This window comes from Ascaphus truei, chromosome 21 (genome assembly GCF_040206685.1).
Source record: "Ascaphus truei isolate aAscTru1 chromosome 21, aAscTru1.hap1, whole genome shotgun sequence".
Lineage (NCBI taxonomy): Eukaryota > Metazoa > Chordata > Amphibia > Anura > Ascaphidae > Ascaphus > Ascaphus truei.
In genome coordinates this window covers 12250517-12264719 of record NC_134503.1, presented here as the reverse complement: position 1 = coordinate 12264719, position 14203 = coordinate 12250517, and the positions used below count along the sequence as shown (strand labels likewise).

Sequence of the window (14203 nt, the reverse complement as noted above, 5' to 3'; positions counted from 1 at the left end):
TCTGAGATCAGATGCATTGTAAGGAACCCCAACCCTCTCTAATAGCGTGTCTGAGATCAGATGCATTGTAAGGAACCCCAACCCTCTCTAATAGCGCGTCTGAGATCAGATGCATTGTAAGGAACCCCAACCCTCTCTAATAGCGCGTCTGAGATCAGATACATTGTGACCTTCTGTATTTGGTACAATTTTCAAATGACCTTAAAATTGCAGGGAACCCTTTGCCCAGAGAACCCGTTGGTTCCCAATAACCATTTGAAAAACAGTGCTGTAGACTGAAGGGTTTCAGATGGACACAGTGGTACGTATTGCACAAAATGTATTAGATATTGGAAAATAGTTCTCATAATAAAGAGTAGGTTATACAATCAACTGACAATTGATAAATGTGAGCATACATTTTAAGTGCTATTAAACTCCGCCACAGGCGAATGGATTGAAGAACAACACAATTAAGAAGTTAAAACACTTTAATTTAATTGAAAACATTTTTTTTTTACTGTGCAATATATTCATTTCCCCCAATTAAATAGATCAGTACTATACTACACAAAGTAATTGGACTGAAATTTTAATTATTCACGTTAATAATAAGCACATTTGACATTTCTGCACAGGAAAAAAGCAATAAAGCAATATACTACCGTTGCTTTAATGTGTGACAACTCTTAGGGGGCAAATTCACTAAGCTCAGGTCTTTCCTGCGTTAACGGCCATTAATATCAACTGTAGTTAACGTATTCGGCTCTGATACCCTTTAAAAGAGCTTGGTGAATCTGCCTTAGCGTCATTAACCAACCCGTAAAAATATATATTTTGTATCAACTGAAGTTTATATCACATAATACTCCACCTTCTCACTTCCCCATCTTCCTCTTCACCCTCCTCCTCAAATCCTTAATCACCTGCCAATCCAACTTTTATTATAACCTATCAAACACCTTCTTCCTTCAAATACCAAGCACTGCTCAACGTGCCATCTGCCTTCATCCTTCTTTAAAAACCCCATACAGGGCTTAAACTCAAGTTAAAAACATATATATATTTTTTGTAGATTACTTTTTCCAATGGCTACATTAGCGGCGTCTGCTAATTTAGGCTACTAATGTGTACTTTAATATTACATGTCTACTGTGTACCTATCCTGTCCATTCCGTTTCACCACTTTACGTACACTGTACCCCTGATTTAAATACCAAGACAGTCTGGGCCTTAGAATAGCCTGATTGGGTTTTCCATCAAATTCTTATACATCACAGTATAATGGAACATGACCGATGTGATACCCATACAGAAGTAGAGTGGTTAGGTAAGAAGTAGAACATCCCCAGTAGGTTGACCCATCCTTCTAGAATGCTTTTGTATTGCATGTTTAAGTAACGTGGAGACATTGCTACTGCGTGGTAAGGATTACATGGAAATAACCTTCAACAACTGCCCTAATTGGTGCGCTGTATTAGCCACTACCCTTTATCAGAATAAAAAGATAATCCAGTTTTATGAAAAGCCCTGAATATAAAGTTGGCCAGATTTTCATTGACTAGTCATTCGCTCTCTGTACGGTTGTTAAGGTCTATATTTATAACGTCTATTTGTTATGGTTTTATTCATCTGTTAATACCGACACTATATCCTATACAAGATCATTTTTAAATCCTAAATACACAACTCTTAACGAGATTGAAGTTCTGAAATGTTCATATTTTTGGTAAATACATTTTGAGCAAGTTATAAACACTATGCCATATACAGATGTTTCATGTAAACAGATGGATGTACATCACGCTGCTACAGATGATACATATACAGCATATGAAACCTAATAAAAAATTAAAACGTTCCTGTCCATTGCAATTCTTTCCTCCCAGTACACATGACAACCCATGAAAACATTTTCTGTAATAGAGATGGACAGATTTTTTTTTAAATTCACAGCAAAATGCCAAATTTTAGCATTTTCGAATATTCAGTACAAAAATAAACAATGCTAATGGTTAGAGTATATTCTAAATATACAGCTCAACCCCGTTATAACGTGATCCGTTACAACGCCGATCCGCTTATAACGCGATGCAAGCGTGGCTCCCAATTTTCGGATTCATGAATACTTTATAACACGATTATTGGTGTCTTAAATACTTTATTGTACAATGCATACAATTGTACATTATTTCTAACGCGATCCGCTTATAACGCGATGCAAGCGTGGCTCCAAATTTTCGGATTTATGAATACTTTATAACACGGTTATTGGTATCTTAAATACTTTATTGTACAATGCATACAATTGTACAATATTTCCAACGCGATCCGCTTATAACGCGGTGTGATTCTTTGGACCCCAAGCACAGCGTTATAAGGAGGTTGAGCTGTATATATATATATATATATTTAAAAAGAACTAAATTTGAAAAATTAAATATTTTAAACAAAAATAGCAAACACGCATTTGTATTGTAAAATTGGTCAATTTTGTTCAAATTTGACTCAGACAGTTCCTACAAAATATCCCAACATTTTCTAGTATTTTGGAATAAGAAAAACAATGTTTTGATGCGTCCATCCGTCTATAGTGTAAAGAATGTTGAAGGTTATATTCAGCAATTCACTGTAAATATTAACCCGATGAATGCTGGAAGGGAGGCAACGCTAATATTAATGTTATTTCCCATAGTAATAATAATAAAAAGAATGTTCAAGTTAAATGATAGAGGGATTTTGTCTATATGACAGGAAGAGGAGGTATCACTAACCAATTGTTCATGGTCTGTTCTTTCTGATGAAGTTTATTTACCAAATCACCTTACTGCTCCATGTATCCGTTTACAGCGAGACATTTCAATACCATTGCTGCTGAAATGTAGATTATTTAGCATATTACACATTTTCACATACATACATACATACCAGTGATCAACACACCTAAATCTAGTGGCACTTCCTTTAGGCAATATATATATATATATATTTCAGGCATTTAGAAAATAATGATGTACTTCCAGTGTTGCATGATCTAAGTGGTCCAATAAGTTACTAAAATAGATTTGCTCTCAGGCAAACTCAAACGGTTAATCTATCTACTGCCAGTGTATCAATATTGTGTTGTACTATACACATATCTGTTTACAGTCTTAGCAAATTGGTATAAAAAATAGAGGAATTTGTTTTGTTACATTTTTTCACTTTAAGAGATTTCTTCTCTGTTCAGGAGATATACGCGTTTAAAATATGAAGTGCCCGGGAGGTTAAAATGGAGCGCTCCAGAGCCCTGTGAAGTCCAAAGGTCACCATAGTCTCTTTAGATCAGTGGTTTCCAACATTTTTTTGTTAAGGAACCCTAAGTGAAATTCTGAGGAACCCCCAACCCTCTAATAGTGCGTCTGAGATCAGATGCATTGTAAGGAACCCCAACCCTCTCTAATAGCATGTCTGAGATCAGATGCATTGTAAGGAACCCCAACCCTCTCTAATAGCATGTCTGAGATCAGATGCATTGTAAGGAACCCCAACCCTCTCTAATAGCGAGTCTGAGATCAGGTGCATTGTAAATTCTTCTGTATTTGACACAATTTTGAAATGTCCAGAAAATTGTAGGGAACCCTATAGGGACACCCAAGGGAACCAAGGGTTCATAAGAACCCTGGTTGAAAAACACTACCTTAGATGCTAGTGATGAAAGTTTGTTTAGTGTTAAAGAACATGATTTTGGTAGTGCAGGACATGCTCAGGGGGGTAATATTTCCTTAAGAACTCTGTCCCTAAAACACAAAAAAAACACATCGTTAACCAACTTTGTCCTGCGACAAGGAGTCAAATCGACCCCTGCATCCTATGGAATAACATCTTTGTTTGTTTCTTCTCTGCCGCGTTAGGATTGGACATGTACAGCACCGAAATAAGTGAAGTGATTGTTAATTTTATCATGGTTGATAATTACTCATTATCTTATTTGGGCTGAAAAGAGGGCAGTAGATTGATTTAGAAAAATTGGGCACGTTCACATTTGTAGTAACCCACTGTACTAAAATGGAGAGTATTAGAGTCAATACTTGTTGTGCGGCAGTGGGCAGAGGTTCTTCTCAAATTCTATGTTTGTATGTTACCGTTTTTGTTTATACTCTACAACCGGGGCGGCCAACTCCAGTCCTCAAGGGCCACCACCAGGTCAGGTTTTCAGGATATCCCTGCTTCAGCACAGGTGGCTCAATCAGTCCCAGCATCAGCACAAGTGGCTCAGTTGAAGACTCAGCCGCCTATGCTGATGCAGGGATATCCTGAGAACCTGACCCGTGAGCACTGGAGCTGCCCCCCGCCCGTGCTCTACAACTTGTTGCTTTCCCTGAAATTTCAGATCCAGAAAAGTTATAGATCAGGATTTCAGTGACTGCAAATAAACGCATTCTTTCAGAACCACGTACAACCCACTTTATCTCAACATGACATCTTGCAGTCTAAATGTAATACTTGTATGTACAGTATTTATACCAATTAAATAGGTTGCTCCCAATGTATCTCCCCTCCCTCCCCCCCCCCCACCCCCCCAGCTATTAGGATCTCGGCATGGTCTTTCAAGAAGAGTCCGCTATCAACACCTTCTTTGTGCCGTTGAAAAACCAGTCGCTGAAGCTCTGTAAATGGTTTTCTTCAATAGTTTATCACTTCATTTTTCAGTTCCCATTTTTAATTAAGCGCCACTGCTTTTGGACTCCCACGTGCTCGTCTGAGTCAATGTCTGGGAACTCGTCTTCCGAAAAGCTGATATGCAAGCAGGTGTCATTGGCAGAGGAAAACGGTAGGGTGCTTTCAGTGCCCAACTGCTTCACAGCACCATTACGCAGTGGAGCATCGGGCAAAATCGTTGGCGTTTCTTCCAAGTTGTCATAGCTGCTGGTCATGGAATGAAACGTTCCATTTTCGTCCACAGACTCTTGATTGAACGATAACCGAGACCTTTCCTTTATGGGAGAGAGCTCTGTGCTTTCAAAACAGGGGAAGTACGAGTTTTTAAACGACGGACTCGTTTCCTCGGACTCAAACTCGAAAGGTGTAAATGAACAAGACGTGACAGTGGTGAAACTGGTAAGATTGACACTGGATGGAGTGCTGCGAGCTATACTGTCCACCGACCGTGATTTTGTTACTTGACCTGGCAGTATCTTTGTCGACCTCTTTCTGGTGATGGGAGGGGGTGGGATCAGTTTTGGAATAGAAGGCAGAAACCTTAGGGGAGGGAGAAAAAAAAAGATACAAGTTAAATCTTTCAAACTATGTAGGTTGTGTCTTATTATCGTTTGCTCAACCCATTATGGAGTCACGGGTGTATGGGGTAACTTTAACAACTAGATAATCTCAGGAGAAAATAGAACGCATTACAAAACACAACATTCAATTCCATTCTTGTTGGTACACATATCAAGGAGGAGGGAGCTTCATCAGCATTACCAAGGAAGGAAGGATAATGTTGGCAAATCTGCAGTGTAATATAACCTGTACTGATTCTCAATCACTATTCACCTATACTACGGCACCTAATAAACCACTGTACTTTTGTTGTCCTCCAGCCTATGAAAACATTATTTTAAGGGTTACAATGCATCTATTTTATATGGTAATAGCAGGAAGAGGCTTGTAGTCACTTTGCAAGATCTTAGTCGTCATTATATCAAATATCACCACATATCAAGGGAGGCCAAGATCTTACTATTCAGCAGCCATCTGTTGCCACCGGTCGATGTTTTAATTGCCAAAACTGGTGATCAGCTCCACATATCAACTCAAATAATGTCCAAACGATATAGGGTAGAAAAAATGCAGAGCACAGCAAGGAGGAAAAATGAAGGGCTGGAGGCAAGATAACATGCTAATTAAAATGATTTAATGGGCGTGATAGCCAAAAACAAACAACAAAAAAGGGTTTATTCGAGCATTTGCCCGTTCTTGGCCGCAGCAGTAGCCTGGCGCGCGCCCGAGAGCTCTCCCTACCGCTGCCGGGTCCGCCGGGTCCCCCGGAACCCCCTGCCGCCGTCCCGCGATCGCGGGACACCAGGGCTCCCTCGGGGAGACCTGGACGCGCGTGCAGGGGGCGCAGGCTCCCGAAGACGCGCGACCGCGCGTCTATGACGCGCGGCACGCCGAGGGGCGGCCACTAGCAAGCCGGGAAATCTCCCGGCTTGCGGATCTGGCCGCAGTGTAATAAACTGTGTCGCCACTGTAATGCTCGCGTCAATGCACGAAGACGTTTCTTCTCATACACCCACCCCTATAGACTGGGGGTAAACACATGGCCGGTTGAGAAACCGCCACCATACAAACTGGCACTTTATGGAAAATACACCTACTTTGGCTCTTCCAGTCTTGGGATCTCATCTTCAATCTTAATCATATTGGTGTTGTCTGCAAGGGCTTCAATGACTTCTGAGCCTTCCACGCTTCTGTTGATGGCATTCTTCCAATCTGAAGTTGCTGTGTGTTTGTAGTCACGGCCCTTGTCCAGGTTTATTAGATTCAGGTACGACTCCCCGATGTTGTTCACATTCATAGCGTGTGTTGCAATGGAGTTGCTCTGAAGACTTGCTGGTGTTGAGGTGGCGGGCAGGTTTATTTCCAGGCTGTACAAGTTCTTTAAGTTGAGGGACAGCGACTGAGCAATTGCCAGATTATGTAAAGATCTTTTGTCAGCTGTAGAAGGAAACCAAATCACATTATATTATCAACTTTTGTCAATGTAATACTTAAACATGTCTGGGACATTTAACATTGATTGTTTACATCTGCCTTTATTTTTGTTCTGTTAACAAAAGTTTTAAGTTACTTCCAGGGCTTTCTAATGTAAATATGACTTTGCCAGAAATCAAATACTGTATTCTATAACAGTACAAAAAGATCTGATTTTGAATAACCTTCTTGGTTATTTAGATTTTATTTTGACCCCTACTTCCTCACATTTCATGCAACCTTTTAATATTAAGTCTTAGGCTGCAACCATAGAGGGGGGAGCTGCGCTCCTCCACGCTGACGCTGAGGCTCGTCTGCGCAATCAGGAGCGATTGCATGAACTAGCAGACGAGCCAGCATGCGCGATCGGGATGCGGAGCACCGACGTCACTGGGCCAATAGCCCACGAAGCGCCGATATCAACGTGTTGACGCTGCTTCGCTCTGATTGGAGGTTTTCAGCCGACAGCGCGCTCAGAAACAGGTTCTGCTGTCGGCTGAAAATCGCTGCGCCTCAGCACGCCTGCAGACACTCACGTGAGCCCCCTCTCAAGACATCCTCGTTGAGGATGACGGGGGTCATCGCGGAGCGTCCGCACGGCTCAGCGCTGATTGTCCTTCTATGGACGCAACCTAAGAACAGAGCTCAAACTGGCAAAAAGAGCTCTTCGTAAAACTGTGTTTCAGGATATTGACATTGTATCTGGATAAAATCGTAAACAAATGTTTTGGGGCTCAAAGCATATGAACATGCCATATATATACAGTTCAAGATTGAATTAATGATTTGTAATAGACAGCCGCACTTTGAACAACAGACGATCTGTGACACTTTAGTGACTATTAGGTCAGATTTTTATACTGATCATCAAAGCTGGTAGGGCACTGAAAAGGTTAAACCATTCCATTATATCATTTTAAGGCTTGATTAATCAAGCTTTTTAATGATCACTGTAAGTTTGAACACTCTAGAGAAGCATAGAAAAATACATTTAGTGTTCTAATCTCACACATCTGATTCAAGAGAATATTTTCTGCATCCTGTGAAAGTATCACCCAACCTTCAATGGATAAGACATGACATTTTATATGCAAGTTTGCTTATGCTTGAAGGTGGATTGTTGCTTTTTGATTCTCTCAGAATTCTGATAACCCAGCCACTTTCTTTTGAAGATCGCACCCCATACTATACCAGTGCAGTCCACCATGACATGGTCATCAATGCTCACCTGCCTGCTTGGGATCGGCTCTGACCTCCAGCTCCTTTAACTGTTTGACTAGGAGAGAGATGTGCTGTAACAAGTCTCTGTTGGTCAGCAGCAGTTGCCGCACTCGGGCTTGAGTTTCAATCCGGGCGGCCGTTTCTGCAGCAAGTTGGTCTTTAAGTAACTGCACCTGGGAAATGAAGAACGTCAGCCACCATTAACCCAACATTCCATATAATAAGCTGCATCCAGTGCGTCAACGGAAATACTACTGTAGACTGTTTTTTTCAATTTACAACTTGAACACGTGTATGTCTGAAATACACAGAGCCAGGACTTGATTTCCCCAAATGTTCTCCGGTCATGAACAAGATGACTAGCATGGACCAACATGAATCACAGAGAAGACCTAATAACTGATTGATTGGCTGAGAGTAAACTAATTCACGTGTTAAACAACGCATGTGCTCTGCTGTGACCAGAAAAGAAAATATATATTTAATGTACGTATTGCTTTTTGTCTTTAGGGGAAATATTCCTAGGTTTTAAGATGACCAATTTGGCTTCACCACTGATGATGCTGACAATCCTTTTCTCAGGGTGCAGAACTATTGCATTTGACATGGTTTGAGCACCACCTACTGGCACAGAAGGCATTGCATGTGCTGGAGGCTCTGTATGCTACCGTTGGTGCATTATTTTATCTTCTAAAATAATATTTTAAATAATGAAAGAACAGAAATATATTACGATAATGCCCTGTATATCATGGCAATGCTTTGCTGGCTAGTTTGAAAGCAGAGGTGTAGCACAGTGACACTGATTCTGTAAACAATTACTGAGTTTGAATCAGGGGAGTCTGGTTCAATTCCCGGTGTTGGCTCCTTGTGACCTTGGGCAAGTCACTTTATCTCCCTGTGCCTCAGGCATCAAAAACATAGATTGCAAGCTCATCTGGGCAGGGACTGTCTGTAACAATCCTATGTGCTGCGCACTATACTGCAATTGTGAAGCACTTTGAGTCCCATTGGGAGAAAAGCGCTGAGATAAAGCTATTATTGTTAATATATGGTATCTACAACTGCTTTAATTTAGCATAGTGAGAGCTGCCACAATGTAAAAAGTCTAAATACCAAGTACTAATGAATTCTTCACTCCCACAGCTCAGCCAATTTAGTTTTGTCCATGCATCACAAATGACAGTATTGCTTGTTCTCACCGTTAGCACAGTATATACAGATTATAGAGTCAATTAGCACTACTATTACTACATATATGAGCAAAAAAGAGTGGTGCACGCAGGTGTAAGGGTCTCCCCAAACCCTGGACAGATCCAGAAATAAGAGATTACCTGCAGCACTAATAAACAGCGGGGACACTAATAGTGGTCAAACACAAAGCAATTTAATGTAGAGAGAGCAAATAAATCTCAAACATATTGCACTCTCAGGATGTAGCTACCCAGAGAAATACTCCCCCAGAGAGGGGTATACCCTTTGGTTTAATGCAGCAGTCCAAGCAGACGTTTATTTAATTTAAAAAAAATCCCCACCCCCACCCTTTAATATGTGCATCAATGCACGCCACACGATAAATAACTAGCCAAGTTGTCGATTGATCCGTACTCCTGTGATCGATCGGCGAAGATTCGGCTCGGGGGCTCACTAAATGGCTGTCCGGCCTTCCTGCCTCTCATCTGTCCCCCCTACAATCTATCCTAAAAGTTGCTGCCGGAATCACTTTACTCTCTCCTAAATCTGTCTCAGCGTCTCCCCTGCTGAAATCCCTCTCCTGGCTCCCTATCAAATCCCGCATCTCACACTCAATTCTCCTCCTCACTTTTAAAGCTTTACACTCTTCTGCCCCTCCTTACATCTCAGCCCTAATTTCTCGCTATGCACCATCCTGACTCTTGCGTTCTGCTCAAGGATGTCTTCTCTCTACCCCCTTTGTATCTAAAGCCCTCTCCCGCCTTAAACCTTTCTCACTGACTGCCCCACACCTCTGAAATGCCCTACCCCTCAATACCCGACTAGCACCCTCTCTATCCCCCTTTAAGACCCACCTTAAAAACACACCTGCTTAACGAAGCATATGAGTAACTCTGTGGCTGATACTTTACACCTCATACATAAATCTTGGCCCCTCACAGACGCACTTACTAGAACGCCTTGCTACTGTCTCTGAATGTTATCCCTACCTACCAATTAGATTGTAAGCTCTTCGTAGCAGGGACCCCTTTTCCTAAATGTTACTTTTATGTCTGAAGCACTTATTCCCATGATCTGTTATTTGTATTATTTGTTATTTATAGGATTGTCACCTGTATTACTACTGTGAAGCGCTATGTACATTAATGGCGCTATATAAATAAAGACATGCATACATACAAATGGCTGTCAGTCCAGCAGAAGAGGGCCAAAGACACAAAGCTCTGGGGAAGATCATGTGACCAGGCAGTCACTAGATACAATTGGTACACTGCTAGAGAAAGGGCAGGGCTCAAAAAGGGGTGTGCCAGAGCCTGTTTCAGAAGAGGAAGGGGATGGGACTTTGTAAATGGTTGCTATAGAAACAAAAAATGTTTATTTCATTATAATACACTAAAAATGTCATTCAGAATTGTTTTAAAAAATACAAAAAAATGCTACAATTCTTTTCTCATAATACAGAACTGATTTCTTTTAAAAATAAAAAAAAAAAAAACCCACACATGTAGAATATTTCTTGGTCTGTAGCTTTAAAATTGATACAGTAACCTGCCACTGCTATGCAGTATGCGGAGAAGAGATATAATTACTATGGATTATTATCTACAGCTGCACATGACCAGCATTGCTTTGTTACCTGTGCGACAGCCACCTGTGTTTGTTGCTGTTGCTGCAATAGCTGATGTTGCAGAAGTTGCAGGCGGTGCTGGGAGGCCAGAGGCGTCAGCGCTGAAATGGAGCAGGAGCTGCTGCTGGGAGTCTGGGGTTTCCGAGATACGGATGAATAAATGGAACTGTTTTCAATGTCCTAAAATAAAAAAAGAAGGGGAACCGTTCACTGCAGCGGAGCACATCACAGGCAAATGGCAGGGAAGATGCTATGGTTTTTGTTAACTGTTTGAGTGCCGGAGGATCACGTGAGCGATTCTCTGAAGCGATCCAGTGATCGATCAGTCACTGATCGCTCAGAACCCTCTTCCTGCAAGATCCTGTGGCGCGCAGAACCCGATCTCTCCCACAAGGACGAGCAACTAGATTATGATGTAGCTACTGAGTTAGGGGTGCTCAACTCCTCAAGCCCGCCCCCCTACCCCCTTCCATCCCCCAACAGGTCAGGTTTTGACGTTATCCCAGCTACAGCACAGGTGGCTCGATCCAATATAACTCATTCAGTGATTTTCCTATTTTGTATACCCCTCAGAAACATTTTCCTTCAAGAAAGGCTTCCTATGCACCTTTTACTTTTACTGGACGTTAGTGGAATAAAGAAGACTCTTACTCTAGAGAATTACACTACAGCATATAGTTATCTTTTCTTACGGAGGTTCGGTCTGAAAAAGATTGTGATCCACCGTGGTGAGCACTAAAGGGTTAAAAGGTTCAAGATAAAACGAGTGCATTTTGAGATAATTATGAAACAGAAAATTGAAGCACAAAATTACTACAGTCTTCTACAGTTGTCTATCATTTTATATGGGGGGTGAGAGAGGAAGAGGAGAAAGAGGAGTGAGAGGAAGAGGAGCAGGAGGGTTGTGAGAGGCAGTGTGTAGCTTTTTTTAATTTGTCAAAATTGATATATATATATATATATATATATATATATATATATATATATATATATATATAGTTGTATTTACCTAATTTTAAGACCTGCTAAGGGACAGATGATTGTTATTATGTCCTGATATGTAAAACCATAGAATTCAAAGAGGGTGTACTTTCTTTTTCACATACATACATATATATATATATACACACATATATACACACATACGTTACCGTTCCGAGATCTGGCAAAGCAAGAGACAGCACTCAATTGTAGAAAACTTCACAAAGTGTATTAGTGAAAATAGTGGTACATCAAGAAACCCAACGTTTCGGTCCTCCAAAATGGTACCTTCCTCAGGGGATACATATATATATAGATAACATGCAATATCTACGATCCTTGGCTTACTGAAAAATTCCATGATTTACCACTAGATGACTCCACCATTCAATGTACGTTTGGTAACATCCCAGTTGCAGCTACATTATCTTATACCAGCGTTTCCCAACCTTTCATACACTGTGCTCCCCCTGCTAGAAAATATTTGTTACGCGTTCCCCTAATTAATAAATCTTATTGCCTACTCAGACTATTGCTAACAAAAATTACTGTGGGAACTTCCAAAGCATTGTGGGGAGCGACTTTGGAAGCTCCTGCTGTGCGTCTCACACCATGATGCAGTTTGGGGCCTTACTAAGTGTGCTGTCCCCACACACGCTCAGGAATCCCTTATACTGCCTGGGATCCACCATTACAATATTTTTGGGGGCGAACTCCTTGGAGACACCTCCCGAACCCCCAATTGGGAATCGTCACATTAAAATGACAATATCTCAACAACAAAAAAAACACCTCAATTAAAAAGATAAATTGTGTCTGATTCAGTGCAGTAGAGAAGTGTTACCCAGAGTTAATTCCAACAATAATTAAGTGCGGTGTGTCCCTGATCTACAACACCCATATTGCCAAGCTAACTAATTTACACCATGTCCCATGGTTTGTTACCACTGGGGAGAGATGAAATCTTGGTCCAGCCAAGAAGCAATTACCTCGTGGGTAATTATTTTTTATTCCATTTTTCAGAAGCAGAAGCGCATTGATTTCAGCTCCGGGGACCCCCTGCTTCCAGATACTAACCTACATAGGGGCTGCCGATAGCAGCCCAGACTGGGCACAGAAAATATTGTTTAAAAGGTCCAGCGTCCCAATAGCGAGTCACAACGCCATCCCTTGCGACTTCCTATAGCCCTGCGCGCTGCAGGACCTTTAAACACAAGTGAGATACCTGCATCACCTTTATATGTCATTAACTTGGGGAGGTGGGAGTCCCCGGATCTGCAATGAACGCGGTTTAGCTCACGAGACTCCTTACTTCCCACCCAAGGAGGGGGGGGGAGGTTAAAGGGGGGGAACAATTAATTACATTTTACAAAGGGGCTTTAAGTTTCCAGCAGGAGAATATTCTTCTAACATGAAGCAAGGAGCCACTACACTGCAGCCCATATCATCCTTAGATCTAGAGTACAGCAGAATGACCTATTTACTCAAACTGGCTGCTTTGGGTACAAAACGAAGGCTTTCATCTCACCAATCTTCCTCTTGGGAAGAGGCCCGGGAATAGGAGCAAAATGTTGATGCTATAAAAATCCAAGTTTTTTTTTAATTTGAGAAGTGCCCGTGAGAGCCGCTTCTCTTCACACATTAATCTACAATGCTGCGGAGCACCCGAGGCATTATGGGTCTCCTGGCGTTACGCGGGCGGCCTCTCCCTAACACTAGGATTAGAACTTCACATACGAAACTGGTGTAATTCAATGTTCACGTGGTGGCCCTTATCCTGCAAGGTGTGTGAGCGCAGATAACGTGCGTTCGCAGGGAAAGTCCCGGTATAGTCAACGGGGCTTTAAATGCAAATCGCGTGTGATTCGCGCTATCACGCCTAACAGAACACGGGGCTCCATCTCTACTTCCAGGGCCCCACATCTTCCCAGCAGGAAAAGTAGCCACTTTATACTCCCACTGACCTCCTGTGCAGAAACAGGACAGGTCAGAACATGGTTAAAACCTTAATTTTCTGCTGAAAGCAGCAGGTTCAAGTAAATATGTTATATTCCCTGGTACTCGCTTTTACGGATGATTACATGAGCAGCTATACAGCCCCTTGTTTCATGTTGGAAGAATGTCTCCCTGCTGAGAGCTTAAGAGGGACAAACATTTCAAAACAAATTATATTCTAAAAGCCTGGAGGACTGGGAACTAGATTTGTTGGGGAAATAGTGGACTGAAAACACATTCCGTAGTGTGGAAAAAATGAAAACTTTCCATAAAAGTTGTTTACAGTGCACCCTGTGTACATACTACACATAACTACAGCAGCTGCATGTGATATCCAGGAGAGAGCCCCGTTCATATTTGTAGCATTGGAATAACTTTGTCTTTTCCAAATATAGAATTCTATAAAATATTAGGTTTAATTTCCGTCTCGCTGCTCTGTATTCTATGTCTGAACACAATGGCCTTGTAGCA

The 14203-nt window shown here is 41.6% G+C and overlaps 1 protein-coding gene across 1 annotated transcript in view; it reads right to left on the bottom strand.

Annotated features, from left to right (window-relative positions):
* Nucleotides 1-452: 452 nt before the first annotated feature.
* LOC142472149 (carboxyl-terminal PDZ ligand of neuronal nitric oxide synthase protein-like) overlaps nt 453-14203 on the bottom strand; it is an 84026-nt gene continuing 70275 nt past the window's right edge. Inside the window, exons 8-11 of the mRNA XM_075578982.1 lie at nt 10766-10936; nt 7943-8108; nt 6339-6678; nt 453-5220 (exon numbers count right to left, since the gene is read on the bottom strand). Of these exons, the coding sequence (XP_075435097.1) occupies nt 4668-5220; nt 6339-6678; nt 7943-8108; nt 10766-10936 (1230 nt within the window). The 3' untranslated portion in view covers nt 453-4667. The remainder of the gene's footprint in view (nt 5221-6338; nt 6679-7942; nt 8109-10765; nt 10937-14203) is intronic.